The sequence below is a fragment of the Glossina fuscipes genome, unplaced genomic scaffold (genome assembly GCF_014805625.2).
Source record: "Glossina fuscipes isolate IAEA_lab_2018 unplaced genomic scaffold, Yale_Gfus_2 112, whole genome shotgun sequence".
Taxonomy (NCBI): Eukaryota; Metazoa; Arthropoda; class Insecta; order Diptera; family Glossinidae; genus Glossina; species Glossina fuscipes.
Window position 1 is genome coordinate 9,113,872 of NW_023998455.1, and position 23,033 is coordinate 9,136,904.

Consider the following 23,033-nt stretch of genomic DNA (forward strand, 5'->3'; position numbering starts at 1 on the left):
TTGTGCTTGTGTTTGATTTTGAGAGGTTATTAAAAAAGCTTTCAACAAATTTTAATTGCCCTCAAAATGAACATAAAATAGTTTGTTAGATAATTTCAGTTCGTCATAGTTTAACAAACTTTGAAAAGACATCAGCCACAGAAAACAGTGCGGCCTCGTCTAGAGATAATTATGGCGGCCTGTACACTATAAAAAATGTTTTGTTGGATGGCTTGAGTATGACCAAAGCTATGTCACTTTTTAAGTTTTCTCTAACGTTCTCTCGAAAAAAGCCAAGTTTTCTTATACACAAAATTATGCCACAAAGAAAAAAACACCGTAGCCTTACTGATAGTACAAAATTTCCTATCTGAGATATTTTGAAATTACAAAACCTTAAACGAATACTTAGTAAAATTCAAAATATTTGAATGTTTTTCATTAAAATCCTAATTAAAGTTTTCAAGCAAAATTATCATAAAATAGTTTTCCTTTTCTTTTACTTGCGCAAAAGTTGACAACAATTTGAGTGCGAGGTCACATTAATTGTAATATGTAAAAAAGCTAGAAATAGAAAGCCAAACAAAAGCCAGAATCCTTTTTCATTGTTATGGTTAATCCCAAAAGAGGCCAGCAAACAACATTCAGTATAATGGCGTGAATAGCCAAGCTGTAGTCAAACTCGTATTTTCGACGTCAATTCGATATTTCTCTGTTGCGATTACGTTTTAAATAGCAAGTTGAAATTTACCGAGTGTGACCAGCCAGGGGCTAGCAAACATTTCAAATTGACAGATGAAAACGACTAAAGAAAATATTTCCAAGTTGTGACTGTATAGGAGTTGGAACCGATCTCTCAATTAAACGACGATCTAGTTGTGACTTTGTAGTAATTTGAGTTTTACCAAACCTTTAAATAAGTACAAAATCTGCACAGTGTTCTTCTGTTTTCGAGAAAATAATCGATACGCAATCGCAGAAGTCATGGCCTACTAAGCATCTTTATGCAAATAGAGAAATTCCGGAGAGTTTTCTCGCTGGTGGGGAACCGCATTTCTCCGTGAAAAATCGTAATGACGAGAACACGAATGAGACAACTTTATCATTCTCCCGAAAGAAAACCTTTCATGTGATTGGCAAGGCTTAAAGAAGAAAAAATAAATTCGCAACTAACCAATAGAGTAACACGCCATCCTAAACGGCTTCGCAGATTAAATAATCAATCCTCTCATTTTCATCGAGCAAGAATTCGAATTATTCGGAACGAATGGAAATTGTCACTAACTTCTAATCCGCTCTGTGACCTCTTAAACTGCCTTTGATTACGCATGGAAATTATGCAATTTTCAGGTTTTAATAGCATGAGAGAAAGTACAACTTTACTTAAAGAATAATCTCAGGTACTTCTGCTCGTTCATTAAAGAAGAAACACAAAGAAAAGTACTTATCAGGGAAAAGGAATACTTCTGGTCAACTCTACAACAATTCTATCTTTTAGTGAACGACGTGTGGACTCAATAGATATGTAAACAAAGCCTAAACAGGGTAAAGTGTGGGAGTCAAGGGAACTGAGCTTCTTTTTCAAAGAGATAATACTTTGTTGCTCGCCGATGAAACTGATATCGATAAGCGCACGAAAATCTATGAAAAATTTTCAACCCATATACAGTTAGGCATATGCATATTTTTATTTGTCCTTTAAATATACTATAAACTGAGGAAATAGCCTTTCTATGCATAAACTTAAGGATATATTAAAACGCGTCGATTTACGCTCGCTTATCCTTTGTCATTCCTCTTTGCTACGTTTGTTGTATAATATCGCAAGCGTTTCAAATAGTAACAGGTATTTCTCAGTCTTTACGGCAGTTCCAAATTTGTGCAAATTTATATTTCACCGCGTAAACTAAACCAGCTCTATGCGAATGCAATTTTTCAAATTTTTTCTCTTCGCTCTGATCTCGTTTCGCAAGCTTTGCATGTGTATATCTGTGTTTCTGAAAAATAATATATATTATATGCAATTAAGCTGCAGCCTCAAAAGCGGTGGTTGTGAATTTTTAACTAATTAAAAGTCATTGTTTTGAAAAAAAAGCATCATAATTAGAACGAAGTCGCTAGAAAGATTCTACAGCGCAGTAGCGCGGATGTATATGTATGTAGGTAAATATTCCAGGATAAACTATATGGTATTCATAGTACATAAAGATGTCTGTGTGTCAGTGTATATATATGTGATTGTTATTAAACAAAAATGTTGCCGTTCACCAATTTCATATGTATTTATAAAACGTCCACTGAATCTTATGACTTGTGTTATGTGTGAATGTTTTCTCGCTTACCCAAAGGATCTATGCGCAAAATAATTTCACCGATCACTATATTAAAGATGAAGAGCAGCGTTAACGAGAGTAAAGTTCTCGCTTGTAAAATTTCCATTATCCTTGCGGTCGTGTTTCTGCTTCCTATGCTGTCAGCTGCGCGTTTGCATTCGTTATGATATGCTTGATGGAATTTGAATTACTCTGATGGATCTCAACGATGATAATATCGATATTGTTGATACTGCCGGCAAAAAGATGGGGACAGGCAGTAACGGTTTTGGTGGTTTTGTTTTAATAACGAATAAATGATTAGCATCCAAAGGAACAAAAAATTTTTTAATCAATTTTTGATTTCTTCAGTTTTTGTCTACATATTTAGATTTTTCATACTTTTGCACAGGCAAATTATTAATGCGATGGCAGGTAGGATTTGACTTGTTTGCATTATATGAGCGTCAGCAGCAATATTCGTTATAAAGGATTCTTTTCGAGGGCGCACACATACCAGTATACGTATATGCAAACATGCCTACCAGTAAATACGTCCGCGAAGTAATTAAAATTTTAGTTATTTGTTTTCTCTTGCTTTTAAATTTTATATCGGGGGCCATTTACCTTGTTTGCTCAAAGTAAGCATCACTTGGAGGCTAAATGTATTCGTTTACATTTTACATTTGTAGGCAGCTACATGCACACATATACAGTTACACATATGAACTATGGGCAGGTAAGCAAACGTTTATTTATTTTTTGTTTTTTCGCCCACATTTTTTATTCAAATTTCGGTATTTCTTTCACATTCTACAAGCAAGGGTTTAAAAACCAATTTCCTTTTTAGGAAATAACAAAATTTCATGTATTTTCGCTCTTGGTCGCTTAAAAAAAGTGAAATACAATTAACCTACATTTCGTTGAATTCTACTACAATCGTTGGTTCACGTCAACAACTACGCTTTGGTTTGCTCTGTCACCACAGATAATAAATGCAACAAGACAAATATCGATGTTCATCGTTCCAAAACAAAAAAAAACAAAAAAAACAATAAAGAGCAGAAGTTCTATTTATTTGATTATGATTGTCATCCGTAAAGAGAGAACTTAAAATAAACTGCACCCTGCACACGTCGCAATGTAAATTTATGGGCTTGTGCACTTCTTCTTGTCTGTACGCACAATTCTATTCTGCCAACGCCACGCTCTCCCATCCTTTGTAAATAACGACGGCATTCAGAAAAGGATTAAAATAATTTGCATTCGCAAAATTTACGAGTTTACGGTGTATTTCAGCCATAAGTTCCAAAGCGCTAAAATTTCACACAAAACAAAATGCTTTCTTCTTCGTATTTCTTTTCTTTTGAGTGTTTAACATACATATGCTGCACGCGCTTTGCTAACTTCTGTCGTAAAAATTCTGCTATTAGGGAAACGAAACATTTGATTTAAGCCGACTACTTAACACCCATCCTCGCATATATATATGTATGTAGATTGAACTTCATTTCTTTTTGTGCCAAAATTGTTTTCACGCAAAGAAACCCTAATGATGCGGGATTCGCAAAGCGGATCAACATTGTCCAATTTTGACGCAGTTAGCTTTCAAATCAAGTTATCGTTATGCGATATTTTTCTCAAATAAAGGCTTAGTTTTCATTACAGGGATTATACGGGCCACTCATTCAAATTTGTCACATAAATTTAGTATCCCAAAACAGTGTTATTCAGCAAGTAGCGCAGAGAAATTTTGAGAATTGCAAATGCCTTTCGCAAAACGTCTTTTCAAAATGAGGCATTATAAGGGTAATGAGGGCGAAAATTGTCCGATTCAATTTATTTTCTTGAGAATTTGCCCTTAAGCCAAAACATGTGAGTGTACTTGGTTTCAATAAAATACCTGGAATTTCGACCAGCTTGCTGAACACAGGAACACGTGGACGGACGGACAGACAGAAAGTAACTCTGAATCCATCGGAATAATAAGAGGTCTTCAGTCATTTTCAATGAACAACCTTAATATGCCCTGCATCACAACTTGTGTAGGTGATCAGTACCATGTCTCGGTTGAAGGATGGTGAAAAAAGGTATTATTTGGGGTGTCACATGCTAACAAAAATTCTTTATGTATATATATTTGCACACTTATGATGTATATACATGCATTAGGTGTGTGTGTGTGTGTGTGTTTATAGTTGCTCATTTTCGAAGAGAACTAAAGAATTTTTATTGATTAAATTACGTTCACACTACGAGCTCACGACCTAAGAACAAATTTAATTTTCTTCATTATTTGGCAAAGTCTTTTCCAAGATTGAAACCATTTTCTGTGATTACCTAGCTCGGACGATGCCAGCCAAGACTCTGAAGAATGCTGCATTTTAGTTGTTTATGAAACTGTAAGAGCTCATTTAGAGTTTACTTTGGTCGACTTATAAGATTCAAAAAAAATGTAAATGAAAAAGCCAGAAAATTCTCCGAAATTCATGTCCGAACACAAAGAAGAAACGCATGCGCGACGAGATTTTCTTTTTTCCTTGTGGGCGTAGCACTCCAAACATTGGGAATCACTGAAACATGCTTAGTCTACGAATAATATAAACAGCAACCATATTAAAGTTATTTCCTTTTCTTAAGATCGTACTTCAAAATGGATAAGCTTACAGCTGGTGTGGTTCAAAGCCCGCAACTTGTTAAGCATTAAAATGAACGTTCTTTTGTTTTTGTTTGTTTCGCAAAAGCTTGCAATGACTAGCTTCTTGAGATGTAGACAAAAACAGAAGAAGAAACCTCCCTTTCGAAATGAGGTAGACGCTCGAAAATATCGCTAGTAAACCACACAAAATGCTCAGGTCGGTACATTATCCTGTGACACATCTGCTGTTGTACTTTTAGGCTTTTTTGTTTTACACACAAACAAGTTTTTCCAGGAAATTATGGAAAGTTTTTTAACAAAAGCTACGAAAAATTTTACTTTCGAACAGATTAAGTTTTCCCACTTGTTTTACAAAAATTAAGCGTAAGCGTGTATTAAATTTCTAATCCTTATTTAAACAAGAAACACTTGGTATTTAAATAATTTCTCACTGTTGAAGTAGAAGAGTTGTCCTTATTTTAGTTTACTACGTGTAGTTTATTACGTGTTTTAATCATTTCGCTATCTATTTTAGTAAACTTCCTATATGGCCAATGTGTATGTAAGTATGCATGCATATGTATAAATATATACATTCGGATATATATGCAAACATAAACACATTTATTTTATTTACATTAAACGTATCATCATTTATCAACATTGATAAACACATATAAACTTTCCTGGAATAAATCAACAAAAGGCAAGGAGAGATTTTTCAAGCGTATGGTTTATTTTTCATTCCGGTGCAACTATTTGTTTAAGGAAAATTTTCCTTTTCCATAAAAATCTCGAGATTCGATCGCGTATTAATTTTGTTAACTTGGTTAATATTTCGACGTCGAAGCATATCGGCATTTTTGATCAGCATTAGGTGCAATATGATCATAATTACGTTAGTTCACGTTTGCTAAAATTTAATATCAGCTTAGGTATCCACATACAAAGTATCAGGCGTTGTTATATTTCTAGTTGCTAAATACAGCAAAAGCTGTTCGTGTCCATATATGTTATTACTTAAAAGAATGGCTTGGATCTTTAGATGCCATTACGAAAGCAACATACGCCAGAGAATATTTCATCACGACCCACATACTTAAAATAAACACATATATGCTGAGATAGGATAAAGAGAGCCACCAATAAAGAGATATATATAATTCCTGTAGCTCCATTAAATGGCAGCGAGCTTATGAGCTACGCTGTGTTCAGGTGGGGATGTTCTATTTACGTAGGGGGCACGTTGGCTCGCAGTAAAGGTTATGATTAGCAAAGTAGGAAACAATGTAATAGTATCTGAGTATGTTCGACTTGGGAGTGATAACCTCTGAAACGATGGCAAAGACTAGCACAGTTAGTTCCGTTTTAAAGCACAAGCGACGTGGTAATGCCAATAACGTAATCCAATATACCTATGATGTGCATGTCTGCTAAACATTTCATTTTTTTTGCGCTTTTTGAAAAAATGGTTGAAAATGTTAAATGGATCTTGATCAGTAGCACGGTCTTAGAAAATATTCAACCGCGCAATAACATCGCCCGGACTGAACATATAATTTTGTGAAAAATTTCACCCCTCCATGTGGAAATATAATGAATTCGGAATCGATGCTTAAAGGGTATGACTCAAGCAGCTGGTTAAAATACACGTGCTTTGCTTCTGTTAGAGAAATGGAAAAATGAAGACCGATTCCTGAGACTGATTTTCAAGAGAGGCTATAAGAGAAGAGGCAAAAGTTATCTTACGGTGACTCTCTTCTAATGAATAGTACCGCTATTACGAAACAGAACATTCACGAATTGTATTCATTCGAAAATTGATTGATCATGTCCATTGTTTGATATCGGAATACCACCGGTTATATGTGATTCGTTAAGCTGAGGCCGCAACCAAGTCGGCTCAATCACTACGCTGTTGACAGGAACAGAAACTTTTTTCAGCAAAACTTCAAGCATTTTGAACAACGTTTGAATGAAACTAAATCGCAGTACCGAGTTGTATCCAAAGATTGAACTGTGAGTTGCCGTAATTCTAAAACTCTGAGTTACGACAACAAACGACAAGGTAAGCCAAATTGTTCGATTCGAAGGTAACACGGCCAAAATAAATATGGTCTCAATTCGTATGTCCACGGCTGGAGGTATACAAGAGTTATCTTTCTGTCTTTGACAACGAGAGACAGGAATCCCGCTTGAACTATATACGTTCCAGATAGTCTATTCGCCAGCCTGTTTCTCATTTTGCCTTGAAGCGCCTACAGTCGCCTCGAATACAAACTTGAACCTTGGCTTTTACGTAGTTTAGCGAGGATAAAAAACTTAAATTAGTCTAGATATTCGTAATGCAGGCAGAAATTACTGGTAAGAACGTTTTTTATAATCCCCGTTTCCTTGCCAGACTACTTAATCCATTTAAAGTTCGGGAGTGATTTTAATGCACCCTGCAGATCTACTTAATAATTTTCCGCTGAACTGGATTGAAGCTATAAAAATGAAATATGATCCGATGAATTAATTTCAACAGTTTTATGCTTAATTCTAGCAAATGGTAAAAAATGGGCCGACGAAAGTCTCAATATTTATTTAAAGATTCCCTAAGGAGACAACGACGTTAGGTAAATTGACTGCGTCCGTAATGTGGTCACGAAGGAAAACTTCCTTAAAATATACATGTTTTTAATCCATTTTATTCACGAGAGACGTATGCGTTGACCTTTCATCTGAGATGGCCAAGGGAATTTAACACAATTTAACAAGTTTCACAAATACGCATGACTGCTGATCGTATGTTGTGGTAGCAAAACTCTTGCGATGATACATCTTGGGGATTTTACATTTTAATTAAAACGGTTTTGTTTTTCATATAAAAATAATCTTAAATTTTTTTTTTTTTAATGTTTTCCATTTTCTACTATCCCGAACAATTCACTTCCACATCGCAGATATTTCAATTAACTCATTTTATACAAGCACAATACAATCCGTATTCATGTTAACACTTAACAGGCAATAATTTCTGTATTTGCAGACAACGCATTCACATCCGCACGTTTTGCTCTTTGTATTTAAAATGCGCTTTGGACGCCAAATACCGCGAACCGTCATAAATTATTGTAACCTATTATTTGCCCGAATACTCAATCGAACATCCGCACGTTATCATATCAGCAAACATGAATTATTGTATATGAGCATTCCAAGCAAGCCGCGTTACTGCACACCTGTGCATTTGCAAATATACATATACGGACAATTTATTTGATTTTCTGATTTGTGGAAAGGAAAAGCTTAATGCAATAATCCAAAGTCTAGTGCTAACTTCTCCACTTCTCCACTTCACACAATTTAATAGAAAAAATTATTAACCGTTTTTAGTTTTTCGTTTACATTGAATTTTCCCGTCGTCGTCGCATCACTTTCCTAATAAAATACCCGATAAGTGAGCACAATGTGCACCAACATTAAAAGGCGTAATATTTGAAATTTAGATTTATTTTCCAATAAATGTTCCGCTAGCACCGAACCAATTTTAGGCAGCTGATAAGCTAAAAGCAAATGAATAGCTGGGTTTTAACCATCAAATCTTATTTGTCTTTTAAACGTAACCAACATGTTTGAAAGGCAACATTCGAACCTTCGAACCCTCGAACGGGGTAAATTTTATTCTCAGAAGTATTTATTCATTTCAAACAAAAACTAATGCAATAATAAACTGATGTTAAGGGATATTTTCTCTTTTAATTACCCGATTGCTGTTCCAGCTCGTGAAAAAATATTAAGTTTTCTCTCTTATACAATACATTTACTTACCATATAATTTGATATTCTTAAGGCTTCTTTAAACTTTCGTTTCATTTGAATTTTGATTTCTAAACTCTATATTGCTCACATATTGCTTGAAGAACGAAGCAGGCGTCTGTTGAAAATTTTGCCATCTAGTCTTGTTAGAAATTAAATCAAGCATCTTATATAAACGTACAGAAATATTCTAGTTTTCTAGTCTTTCAAGCAAAAATGAGGAGAATAAAACGGACTCAATCGCACGTCAGCGAAAATTTCTTTCATTCTTTTGTATTTAGAAGCCATTCAATAACATATAACATATCTTATCGTTTAAGAGAAATTTACAAGGTTGTAACATAAATAAAACTGTTAATAACATAAAAGAGAAAAAATGACAGAGAAAGTCCCTTTTTTCGAGAAAATTCCTTCTATTCTACCACATTATGTATGTGGACAAACTTAAATATTTAAATATTTATGTAGGTCAGTACATTCACATTCAAACTTTTCAAACTTTACAAGGGTAGGAGTTAAACATACAAGTAAACCTTTTTTTCGAGCATGGTCAATGTTTATAAATGTTTATAACATTGTCAACTGAACTGTGGTGGTCGTTTATAGAGTTAAGTAATTGAGTTTTCGAGACCACACACACGTGAATATATATTAAATTGAAGAAATAGAAAAAAATCTGAATATGAAAACTTGTATGTGAATACAAATAAACATGTTAATGACTTTATCAATTTTTTAAAGATTGTTTTTGTTTTTTTCGGTAACTTAAGACAGACAGACAATGTGCTTTGGCAACTTTTTTTTTAAATTTTCAAGTCAAACCGGGAAAATTTATAATGAAATCTCAAGAAAACTTTGATTCGGGCGTATGCTAAACGCACTGGGCACATTGAAAGTGCATGTAATGAGCAACGAGCTTTTATAGCACATTTCAGTTATTTCGAGTAACAAGGACATGAACATCATGAACGTGAAATAACTCCATTTTCAATTTACCTTTTATTATTTTTTTTTCATAGAAACGAGCAAGAGCGAAGCCCGTAAATCCATATTTAAGAAAGAAAACTACTTTAGAAAATGACAAGAAAAGCCATTTACACACAAGACGAAAAGAATTTAAACCGAAGATTATTTGCACAGGCATAAAAGAACTGTGTACTAAATGAAAAGCAAGTAAACACACTATAATCGGCCAAGATAAAAACTGCAGGAATGACAATCAATAAGCTGACCTCCAAAAAGGCAGTACCAGTCTTAAAGATGACATATATTTCACATGTCAACTATAGAAATCAAAAGACTCAATAAACTCTTTTGCTCTCTTCATTACGGCTATCAACCGACCGCAAGACGTCATTCTGCCTTCAGCCTGTTAGCTTCGTTCGCATGCAGCATTGGAACGTAGTTGAAAGTGAAATTTGAATACCAAATTGAAATGCAGTCGTGAAAAAGGCATAAAATTTTGAAAGCAATCTTGTAAGCGAAAAGATTATGAATTACCTCCTTAGTACAATCTTATTTCCCTCTTCTCGAAGCCACCTGATTGTAATTCGATTGTCTTTTCCCATCGAAACAAATATTTTTTTTATAACTGCATGTCAACATAAGCAGATTCGTTCTTGTCTGCTTTTGCTTGCTTAATAACAAACTTAACTAGTTTGAAAGTGTGTACACAACAGAAGAAATGCTAATATTTCTTAAACTTCCAGTGTCTGGTCTCTTCCGTCTTTTCCTTCTTATTGGAGATGTCGGTTCCTTAGTCGTTTATAACTACTTTCTTAACTTTTTATCATTAATTTTTATGCAAACTCTTGCTTTACAAAGAAAGTACACAAGTTAACGTTGGTCAATTTCATCATTGGCTTTTTGCCCTATCCTTAATTCAAGCACGATCTTCTCCTTGGATTTAATAGGGAACATCTAATAAACAAAGTGCGTCAAAATATGGTAACAGTTTGATTGCGTTATTCTGCAAATGTTTTTTTCCATATAATGTACGGGCTTCTTCGATAGATTTGTTAATTTTTTGAGTAATCATTTAAGAGATCTTAGCCCTTTGCTCTCTCTTTCCTTTTGGCTACAAAAGCTCTTGGGCTTTTAAATTTATTTTTGTCTTTGCTTTATTGAATCCATTCGTTCTTCAACTTTCATCAGACATTTTTCTCTCCATAAACCAAAGACCCCCAAACACCCAATTATTGCGCAATTGTATGAAATTTTCTTTAACGTATATCGCACATATTTACCCAAATTCTTTATCTTCACTCGAATACAAGATATTTTGGTTTCAGCATCAGATTTATTGCATTTGTTACTTGATAAGTTTCTCTCTGCCTTCATCTAAATGCGTTTACTTTATCTACTTCACCTTATCGAGGCTGCATTTTCTCTTTACCTATACGATTTCATGATATCTGAAATGGGCGACTTTCTACTCAGCAAAATCGAAGGGATGTCGAAGGAGGAAGAAATGCAAAGGTCCTTTCGTCTACTATTTATTTGATAGGGCAATAACTTTATAGGTTTTATTGCATTTATGTCCAAATAATCCGATTGAGTGAAGTTAGTACCACCAATTCATGTGAGGACTAGGTAACTGACTGCCTGACTATATTATAAACCCGAAGCACCTTTTCCATGATCGTGCTGTTTATGTTCTAACAGACAATTAAAGTTGCAGCCTTGAAAAGCATAACCGTAGCGTCGATTTCTTTCAAGCTTGTTAGTTGTGTTCTAAGATGTAAATGGGGCCTAATAAAACGTGCAGTTCGGATTCTGTACGGTAGCATACTTGTTGTCCCTGCGACCTATGGTATGACGGACCATGGTTGTATGGTATCGGGATGTCGTGACATAATGCTACTCATCAGAAAAATCGTCTTTGCCTACCTACCATAACATCAGTACCCGCACAGCAAAAAAAAAGAAAAGAATTTTCATATTTTGTTTATGAATAGCTGTCGCAAGTATAAAAATTCGGCGCTTTAGAGAGAATAAGCGTATATGTTCTCAATAATTTGTAAAAATGCCAACCATGTGTGAATAAGCGTATATGTTTGTTTGTGCCATTGCGAGAGACAAGCAGAGTTCATGCTTCCGGAATACTTTCAGACTCCAGCTTTTTGAAGTAGCAAGTCCATTATCATACTCAAAAAGGGTAAGTGTTTCGCTGATAAGAAATTAAGCACATGAGGCTGCCAAGTGGCATTGGGACTGGCTTTGTTTAAAATTCGTTAAATGTGGAGAAATTAAAATAAATTTTATTGGAAAATTTTCCTTATATTCGCTATACGCATTTATTAAAGTCATAGCGTAAGCCATAAAAGCATTTATTAATGACTACGAAAAATACCGGAAGCCCAACGAAAGCCAAACATAATCCTATTTTTTTAATTCCAGGTTTGAATCGAGAGAAATAATCCTTTGGCAAGAGGGAAAAACATGATTTCCTTTGTGTTGCTTTACTTGCTATAAGTTTTCGCCCATTGACAAAAAAATTTTATGGGTTTCTTTTTTAGTTTTTTTCGGGTTTTGAAGTTGTTCATGGAATAATTTAAGAAATTTTTAAGTCCTTTCTTTTTTCACATCTGCTTCACATTTTGTGAGCATTGTAATGAGGCACATCTGGTGGGAAGCAACGTCCACAAATGACCATCTTTTGGCGGTGAAAAAGTATGTTATTTCAACAATGTCCTCGACTAAAGCGACTTAATAGTTGCAATTGTAGAGTCCTTGTCATTTTATTTAATGCTCTCAGTGCCCGCTAAGGTGAAGCGTTTGCATTGTTACCTCAACACCAGTGTCTGTCAGCTTTCACTTTATTGCTTTTATAAATGTCTTTGCTCCCATATCTATTGCATAACATGCCATGCAATAGATATCTCGTTCTGCATATATGGTCATTATTCGGATCTTCCTGGGCTTGACATTTATATGTTTTCGCTTGTGTGCCTCTCTGGCTATCGATGTGCATATGGTGTGCAGCACACAGATAGATGGCTCGGTTTTGTTCTTACAATGCTGTTGATTATTTTCTGTAGCTTTTTGTTACATTGCGGACATGTTTGCTTACGTTTCCTATGAAAGTTTTTAAATCTTTTCAACAGTTCCGTTGCCATAAAATGGTCCCTAGTATGCTATCCGACAAACTTAAGTGCAAGAATGCTGTGAAATGAACGGGAAATGTACCTGAAGATAAATTCTGACTGACTCTTATGGGCTAAAAACCCCACACCAATAACTGAATTCATGCGAAATTTTTTCCTATTTTTTACATTTTACACTGTTACGACAATTAACATTCAGCCTTTCATGAAATAAATCATATAGCATTTGGTTGTCATAGAGGAATTACATTGCAAAATTTAATTGTCGTTTAAAGCCAAACTGCATTAATTACAAACTCCGTTCTCTAGAAGAGCGTTCAGCATAACAAGATGTCTAACTTCAGATTATAACTTACAAAATCGTACTAACTGAACTGAAGACAAACCTCCTCCTCCTTCTTAATCGTATTCCTATCAGTTGAGATATACACTTGTGTAAAGGTGCCAAACGAACAGATTGCTCTTAATTAAATATTGATGAACTCAGAATGAGGTCAGAAAATGTGCCAATTGTGTACAATCTAGCGAATTGCATTAAATTAAAAACAACACATATGTATAGTGAAGGCAAATATCCGTAGTGGTTTTTATATAAAGAGCAATGCAAAAACACAAACAAAAAATAGCCATTAACCGGTAGAATAAATATTTCTTGTAAAACAAAAATTAACATAAAAACAATATTTGCTGGTTTTAAGCAAATAATTCAAGTGCACAAATAAGCCACAATTTTTTTTTACTTTTTCATGACTAGAGAAAGAGCGCAACGTAGTTTTCAAACTTTTTTTATTTTACGCAATCCGAACTGCCCATATAGTAGTCTATAAATTTACCCTAAATGTGGTAAATTGCCCTTAAAACCTAAAGGTGAAGGGTTCTATTTGTTGGTTTAAAATTTTCAAGTTTCATTTGCTGAGCTCCAGCAAATCCACAATTCGCATACACCTGACTTACTGACCTCATAAAAATATTCGCAAATCTTCTCTACCTTAAACTTTAGAGTACATGAGCGTATCTGAATCTGATCTAACTTTAGCAAAAAGTAGAAATTAGTATTTAAGCTTACTAAAACTTGGCCTTACCCAGAATAAAAATATCTTTTAATTCTTTGGGCGTCTTTTAAAATATTTTGATTCTTTACATCGCTTTTAACATGCATTAACTTCGCTCAACTCAACTCTGCTATCCAAATTAGACGCTTATTCTCACATTTTTCGAATTATTGAGAATTGTATACGCTTATTCTCGTACTTTACCAAATTCACGCCCCGAATCAAGCTTTCTTCTTCGCATTAAATTTATATTCCAAACCAAAAACTTTACATTTCTCATTAAGTGCATGCTTCGTTTTATTCTTCTCTAAAGCTTTATTTCTAAAGTTATGTTTCTACGCATAAAGCTTTTGCTAAATTGTGGATTGAAAAAGCTTTTAACCAGCAATAGCATTATAAACCGCTTTTATGTTAAATATCATAAATTTTTTGTTCCCACCACAATTTCGAAATTACTTTGGTGCGTGGACTAAGGATAATGCTTAGAAAAGCTATAATGATGATGGAGAAGCTTTTCAATTTAAAGATATTGGCGAGAAAAGATAAAAACTTTTTCGTTTCTCGCTTTATTTTTCTCTATTTTTTTATTTATTCCAAGTCTAAAACCCAATTAAAAAATGTAAATAAATGAATGACTAATTTAGGATACTTTCAAAGAAATGCATTTTTTTGCTACAATTTTCGAATCGAAAATAAATTATATATGCATGTGCAAAATATCCAAAATATAAAAATTATTGTTAACGTTCAGCCTAAATTAAAATAAAAATTATAGCATAAATTTGTATCACTTTGGGAAGAGTTAACATTGGGTACAGACAGTGTCTACCTGCAAGTTTGTAAGGCTAATTTTATACCAACCGAAAGCTTAATAAATATATACTTTGTAAAATGGTGACAAACCGTGTCGTGGAAAAAGCTCTCCAATTTTATTGGAAAGTTTACATTTGGGACAAAATGCAGAGATAAAAAATTTAGCAAAATATAACCTAAAAATTATTTCTTCAGAATAACATGAATGCCTTGGCTCTTATAAATTTTCCTAATAACAATTTTCGGCTTGCTTTTTCCCCCCTTCTTTTCTGAACATCTCTTTGCAGTGACGCTTTATTTTTAAAAGCACAGCTAAACGGAGATGTTAACATTAAAGAATTTTTTACATAACTAAAAGGGTTTGTTTACAGAAGGAATGTTGCTTTTCCATTCGTTTACAGCAAAACCAAACCACTTTTATACCTACTTTTTTTATGGAATATGTAATTTTTATCGTAATAAATAAAATAAATAAAATAAATAAAAACGGATGAGATTATTGTAATTAGACATGCCCTTCCATAAAATACGCCACACCACTTCGAATAATACAGTCATTCAAATAACGACTTTTCAAAATAAGGCTTTAGATGGGCAGTGATGCGATCAGAAGCAATGTTTGGACACCATATCGAGGAAACGATGATATGAGAGTTCAAGTAAAAGATTAGAAAAGTTATATTCACTTTATGTTAAATAAATGTATATAAAAATAAAGTATATATAAAAGAATGATTGAACGACAGCTTTTGCTTTGAATTTCACATAAGGCATTAGTTTATATAAACCGCCCACATTCCACAAGTTAACCGCCCAGTTACAACAATACGGTATATAAAACGCCCATATTCCACAATAGGGTTACCAAGTCGTATGATTAATTTTTTTTTTTTTTTTAAGGACTTTCTCAGCTTAATAAGTTGAACACAGAAGTACACTGTGATCTGACTAATACCAAAAAAAATGCTTGAAACTTTTCACACTTGTCATATTTTGTCAGATTATTATTTCAAATGTTATTAAATCATTTTATTATTGATTTATGGTGATTTTTAGATTATTTTAAATTGTTTAACAATTTAAAACATATCCGGATCGTGCGTTACCACGACCTCTTTTGCTCACGCTAAGTGTTGCTAAAGTAACGAAATTTAAAATCCTTAAACATATTTCCCCCAATCTAATTATAACCACAATCCCAAAATTTCTTTGAAGAATTAAATTGTCTCAAATCAGAACAATACTAATTACTAAACTCAACTAAACAGACCTCCAACTATTCCCACTTAACCTCCAATTGCAACAACTGATATTAACGCTCTCTTGAAGGTGTTAAGAAAAAAATTCCACAAATCTCAAGAACAGTAGAGCTTGCAATACGGGCGAGCATATGCTCTAAGTCATCCGTCAGCCTTTAAGTCAGTACCTTGCAAATTATTTACAAAATACGCAGAAAGTAAATAAGTAAATCTATAAAAGGTTCCAAATATAAATTGTGATTCTTAAGCCAGTGATAATTGTAACTTTTCTCTTGTGCAGTATAAAACGTATTATGAAGGATTTTTTACTTTTATCGTTGTTCCTAAATTGAATAAATTATTTTAATATTATTGTTTAAAAAAAAATCGCGAATATTAGTAAAATGCTTTAATTCCAAATAAGTAATTGTCAGAGTTTTGTAAGGAGTAAAACTATTAAGGGTGGCCTTAGAGTGAGTCTTTAATGCTCACTACCTAAAGTAAATGCCTTAAAGTGACAAAACTCGTAGTTCGAAGATCAGATGTCGTCCAGCCAGTCATTTTATAGAGACTGTAAATTATAAGCGGACGGAGCTTATAACAAATAACGGCAATGAACTGTAAACTGTACTTATTGAACTTTTATGGATAAATTAAGCCAATTGTTAAACATGGCTTTCGCCCATTAACAAGTAGAAGATATACCCAGTTTCAATTTTCCAAACGTGACTTTTCCAACAACAAGCGGACAAGTAGGTTTGGATCGACTCAGAACCTTTTTTAATCAAGAATACATATCCTCTAGAAATCCAAAACATACTTACGGCCATTACAAACCAGAGGCACTTACCTTTTTCAACTGCCGTGGAAATGGTGGGAACAGCCGAGATAGAAAGTTAGCTTTACTATTAACTTTTTTAATATGGATTAGAGTGTAGTTAGTACACTCGGATGTAGCGCGTTTCGCATATGCCTCGGAAGTATATTGAAATTTGACGACACTCTACGAATTATGCTCAGAGCTAAAAACCTAATTACTATGTGTGGATGTTTTGAATTCACCAGAGAATGGCCTAACAACTTAAAACACCAAATCTTACATTAATTTGAGTTTGCCGAGTTAAGTTCTTTAAATGCCCGGTTTTTTAAATTTCTATCGCTAAGAAAAATTCAGAGCACTAAAGATTAATTTCAATTTTTCGCACGAAATATTTACGGTTTCTTCGCAAATTCAAGAAGATTTTTATCTGCCTGTGTGCTTCATAAGCGCATGAATGTTTGTTTCAGTACTTTAATACGCCCTGTGTGCCGAATACTAATATAGCCAAGAAAATATGTCCGATCACACATATGCGAATATGTAAAAGCATAAAATAAGTCGTTTATACGCAATTGGCTCTGAGTTACACCAAAATGCGTTTCCTCCTCATTGATGCACAATCAATCCAAATGCACATCCAAGGGCATTAATGTGGACATATATGAACGGTATTCTAGATGTAATCACAAGCCTCAATGGAATTGCATTTTAAGCCCGCTCTTATGGAACGCACTCTATGCATTGTTGATAACAAACCAGCATTTGCACTCTGTGCTTGTGTTTGTGCGGATTAAGGAAACGAAAGAGCTTCGCAAATACAAATAACTTATCATTTATTTATTTTTTTGATTTAAAAATAAAATCAATTATTTTATTCACAGGTCAGGTCACAATAACGCAATAACACACTTAAGCCGCACCAATCTAAGATGAAGGACATAGAAAGACTAAAATGCTAGAGGTTTAGCTGGTATTTAGAACATAAACTATTCTCATCGATTTTCGCAAATTGCAGTTTCTTTAAAAACGGTTTTCCGTCCCACTTAGTTAGCCGCGAAAAGTTTTAAATCTCTTCAGGAAATCGCGCGGCTGGCTATGGCTAATCTCGACTTTCATTCTATAGAATATAAGACGAAGACTTTCATTGTATCTGACAGATAGAGTTCTTGCAATAATTAGCGCTTTCGTGTTTGCAGATAAGTCAATAACTTCGATGATGTTCCTGTTTACCTTACCAACCGCATCTCTTATTCCCTCAGTTGATTGGACGGGTGGAGATACTTCCACTAGGTTGTATTGTAACGTGGAATCAAAATGAAATTGACCTCATTAACTTGTGTATGCACGTGCACCGCATGCATTTGACTATTTTTTCTGGATGTTTTTTTAATTAATGATTTCTGTGAGAAAACGAAGTAACTTTTTGAATTTATGCATTATACTCTCGCATTAAAATGCGATAAATAAAGAACCGACTAACAATCGGCTTTTTATGATTATTTAATTTACCGTCACAAGCTTACGTTTTCTTAGACGTGTGTTTGCATTTGTCTGGTCACTTACCTGCATTATGCATCCAAAACAGACGAGAATACATATACGTATAAGTAACAGCAAAGGGAGACGATAGATTAATACATTTTGATAACGGTAATCGAACGAATTAACTTAAACAAAACAATTTCCTAGCGAAGCGAAATAATAATAAAGTCGAGAGGAAACTCGTTAGCCTTATGAGTTCCTCGAGCCAACAAGCATTGTGTTTGTAAGTGCGATCGACGAAAGGATCATTCATTTTGCGATTTAGTTCATACGATCTTCCTTTTATGCGGTTTTTGTATTTAAGCGTCTTTTAATTCCGCAACCTTTGTATTCTCAAAAAATATATAAAAATTGATTTCTATCGAAGAAGAACAACTCTTTAACTTTCACACCCGCGGTCGAAGTTTCAACTAAGCAAAGCTTTTCGTGAATAATTGCATTTATTGCGTTTCCGTTTTCGTGCAAGTGCTTGGAAGTGAACGCTTGCATCGAATCGAAAAGCTGGCAAAACGGATGCCCCAATCTGCAACTCAGGAAAGATCGAGTGATCTAGGACGAGTATCGTGCCGAATGCTGTCACTTATGTGGCAATCCACTAATCGTCTATACGACAGACAAGAAGTACAGAAGTGAATGGCCAAAATTCAATTTCTGATCAGTCACCTCCGGAACTCATGTGTATCGGAATGTTAATCAAAAAAAAAATGGCCTCTGTGCTCTGGAATAAACATGGATATCGTGGAGTTGAAAATGTTAAAAACATAACTAGACACAGTTGAGTTTAAAAATGGGAAGATTTTTATAAGAAAAATGAAAAAAAATGAGCGAAATATTTTGTTCGCCTGCACACGCACTTGACATCCAACTTTAATAAACAGATGTCGATACAAGCGCATTTATTAAGTAAAACTATTTACGGGGTGGTGGCAGCTTCTCTCCTTGAGCATGAACGTAAAATGAAATCAATTAATGCATGCACAATAAGCCAGCGAAAATCAAATTAAATTGAGTGTAATGCGATTAAATTAAAGCACTGTTAAAATTCTTTGCGAACTGACGCAATACAGAGATCGACCATGAAAATATTACTACATTTTGTTCTCTGAAAACATTTAAAGAAGATTTCGAATTATCGATAATGCTCAAGTATTTATTTATTTAATTTATTTAATTGCAAGGAAGATTACGGTTTTAAATCCGAAGCTAGAACTCAGAGGATAGAGAGAAAAGACTTCAACTGATTACCGTTTGCAAAGACCTGGTGCATACGTCACCAAATATGTACTAATAACTTTGTTTATTTTCAAAAAAATGAAAACATTCTTAAGTCAGAAGAATAATAGAAGTATGCTCAGTCGCCAACTACATATACATGCTGCCTTTGGAGCAATTTATAGACGAAACGACGAGACGGTACAGCCGAAAGACGTCTTCGCTCGCCAAATTAAACAACGTTATGAGATATAAAACCACTGCACACCTTCAAGACATTTAGAAGATAACGATTTACCATCAACGGTACATATGACTTTGTTTAAACCGCTTTAAAATAGCGAGCAGATAAGATGACAAGCAAAATGGAAGGGATTGCCTTCTTAAGGTACTGGGGAACCCCATCGACGCTCAATCTTTTCATTAATCCATTCTACTTGCAGTCCATTTCACTACCTACGGAGACACGCAAATAGAGACAAAAGCATAACTTACAACCCATGAGAGCTATTGAGTTTAAAATAAATATTTCTACGAACTATTTAAAAAAAGGCCAATGCAAAGATCATGATGTTCAGTGAAATTATGAGCCCGGACTTAATAAAAAATTATTTTACACCTACAAGCTATCAGTTGGTATCGAAGAATCGCCCAAGTTTATGCGTTAATATAGACTCAAATAATATTCGTATACAGTTCCTGCTTAAGAAGCGTTAAGTAATATATAGTTGACGATGAAGTGTTGTAACCAACTTGGACATTAGGACCCTATGCAATAAATTTTAACTGTTTTGAAGACTTTAACATAAACTTGATAAAAAAAAGACCAAAGCCAAATGGAAAGATTCTTATAAGAAAAGTCACATAAGCAAGCAAATGCTTGCAGTTGGTCTGAAATAAGAACATAACAAATGATAGGTGAACTCGGTAGTTTGCATACAAGCGGAAGTGTAAACCCGAATATATAGTTTTTTGGAAAAAGCGAAACCACAATTGTGTAGCGTTTAATATACTTTCGAAATATGGACTTTATTCTCTCTTAAAACATGTTCATGTAAAACAAGTAAGGCAACTATATTCGGCTACGACCAAATCTTTTATACCCACCACCCTATTCCTAGGAAAAACTAAAAAAAAAATACAAAATTGCACTTCTATGTAGTCTGTAAAACTAGATGGGCGTGCCGAAACTTTTTTCATTCCTTTACAGACACTACAGAACCGCCCTTAGAAGAAAGGCGCAATATTTTATAGTCTTATCTGCTATAGGTTACAAATACTGAGCAAAGACCAATTTGTTTTCCTTTTTGGAAACACATACGTCTTCAGTTTATGTGCTACTTTAGATTTCTTTTTCGGCCGATTTGCTCCATTTTCAATTCAATACCAATCTGCGTGCAAGAGGTTGCAAAGGCTGCAACTTCATTTTTGCTGCCAGAATGTTTGCCACAGATATTATACAGACAGACAGGTAGATAGACATTCCCAAATCTCTTCACAATTTGTGCTGATTAAGAATACATATACTTCCGATATACCTCCACAATGAGACGGTTACAAACGTTTTGAGAAAATTAATATACCGTATCCTCCAGCATTGGATATAAAAAAACATAGACTAAAAACATAGATTATTAACACATTTTAAGGGAGATAATACATCTTCATTTGAGGAATGTACAAAATTGTTCTCAACATTCTGTCTTGTTTGCGTTATGATAAATAGGCACAAAACCTCAAAAAAGTAAAAAAAAAAGACAATTTAATCGCTTGTAATTTTATGGGGGCATGGCTGATCTTCCATATTTGCACGTAAAAAGTGGAGTATTTCGAAAAGTAAATGTGGGAAACTTGAGCCATCTATCTTTTATAAAACACCGGCAACCGCCGACCTGCTCATGTATAACATATAAAAAAAGCCAACTTTCTTTTCGTTGTTGTGTAGGCCGGATTCTATGATCATCTTAACAATCGACGACACTTGTTTAAAATTTCACTAATAAAATAAATAAATAAATATGCATCCATTCACATATCAATCTAGGTTTTTAGTAAGAAATTTCATACAGCAGGATCAAACATAAACCAAATAAAAATGTTGCGGGGAGAATTTTTTTGAGTTTTTGTTTATTTTCATAGAAAAATGTATGGAATTTTTCACTGTCATAGAAAAATGTATGGATTTCGTTCATTTTCATAGAAAGATGTAGCTTTTCATTCATTTCACATTAACATCATAAATTTTAAATTTATTAAAAGTAACTCTGTACTCTCTATTCTGAATATATGGTACTTCTCATAAACCATGTGTAGGGGAAATGGGGTAACGACTTTTAGCGAAGGATTTACCAATTCGAAATTTACATAAATTCAAATTCATTTTAGAAGTGCACACAGAAGTTGTAGGAAGCGAATGATGTGGTTATCGGATCTCATTGTCAACTTGCATGCAAGAACTTTTAATCTTTCTGCCCAACTTGAAATTGCTACTGCAATTTTCGTGACCGAAAGGGTGTTTATCGCCCCCAAACACGTAGACGGACGGACGGACGGACATGCCGAAATTGATTCAAAACTTGGTAGCGATTAGTAACATAGAGTCTCTGTGACGGTTTCTTCTGGATGTTGCAAACGTTTTGATGAAATGGATATATCTACAATCTCGCTGTGGAGGATGTGGATAAAAGATTTTGTGATTAACGAGGTGATATATGTGATATAGGTGATATATGCCAAGTTCCAATCGGCGATAGCAAATATGAAAACTGTGAGTACTTCCCTTCCTTTAAGTCGGCAAAATTCACAACTAATTTATGTATTTTTTTGTATGCATTACGTACTACTCCTACGTGCTATTTTAGATGTGCTATTTAAGAATGGATAGACGTCTGTAAACACACAAACGCACAGTTATTGACACACATTTAGCTACAGCATCCACTTACCCAATTTTTCGCCGCACAGCACATTAACCCACAATTGTGTGAATATCAGGATAAATGTTACGTAGAATAACTTGCGCGGCTTCAAAACTTCAAACGAAACCATTTTCATGTTTTTATATGTTATTGCGAGAGTTTCCCCTCCACTCATTAATACAAAGCGTAGAATTTATTTTTATTGTACATGTATTTTTTCTTATTCTGCTTTTAGCGATCCTCTTGTTATTGGGCTTATTGCTGCTTAGGCAAGGTGTGCTTCTCCCATTGAAATTGTTGAATTTCCATTGGCAACAACGACCACATCATGAATTTAATTAATGCGCTTAATTTCATTTTTAACTCATTCATTTGAAACTAATCTCTTTACCATATCTGTCATTGGAAAACAAAGCGACTCTAAATTTTTCATTCATAAGCACCTTTTTAGAAATGTTAGCAAGTTTCCTTCACTCACAGAACACTTCTCTTGCGGATGTGTGTACTGTAAAATGAATGCGTATACTTCGAACAGTTAAACGTTACATCTTTGTTTCCTTTCTTTATAAATTGTGCAAATCTCTGCTGAACTAGTTGATAAG

General features: G+C 34.2%; 1 protein-coding gene across 2 annotated transcripts in view; it reads right to left on the reverse strand.

Annotated features, from left to right (window-relative positions):
- LOC119639204 overlaps positions 1-22,804 on the reverse strand; it is a 44,967-nt gene extending 22,163 nt beyond the window's left edge. The window contains exons 1-2 of one of the 2 annotated variants that reach the window (XM_038036477.1): positions 2,919-3,107; positions 2,322-2,832 (exon numbers count right to left, since the gene is read on the reverse strand). In XM_038036477.1, the coding sequence (XP_037892405.1) occupies positions 2,322-2,418 (97 nt within the window). In that variant the 5' untranslated portion in view covers positions 2,419-2,832; positions 2,919-3,107. Of the gene's footprint in view, positions 1-2,321; positions 2,833-2,918; positions 3,108-22,458 lie in introns of those variants that run through there. The other variant, XM_038036476.1, reaches the window with a different exon arrangement.
- Positions 22,805-23,033: the final 229 nt, after the last annotated feature.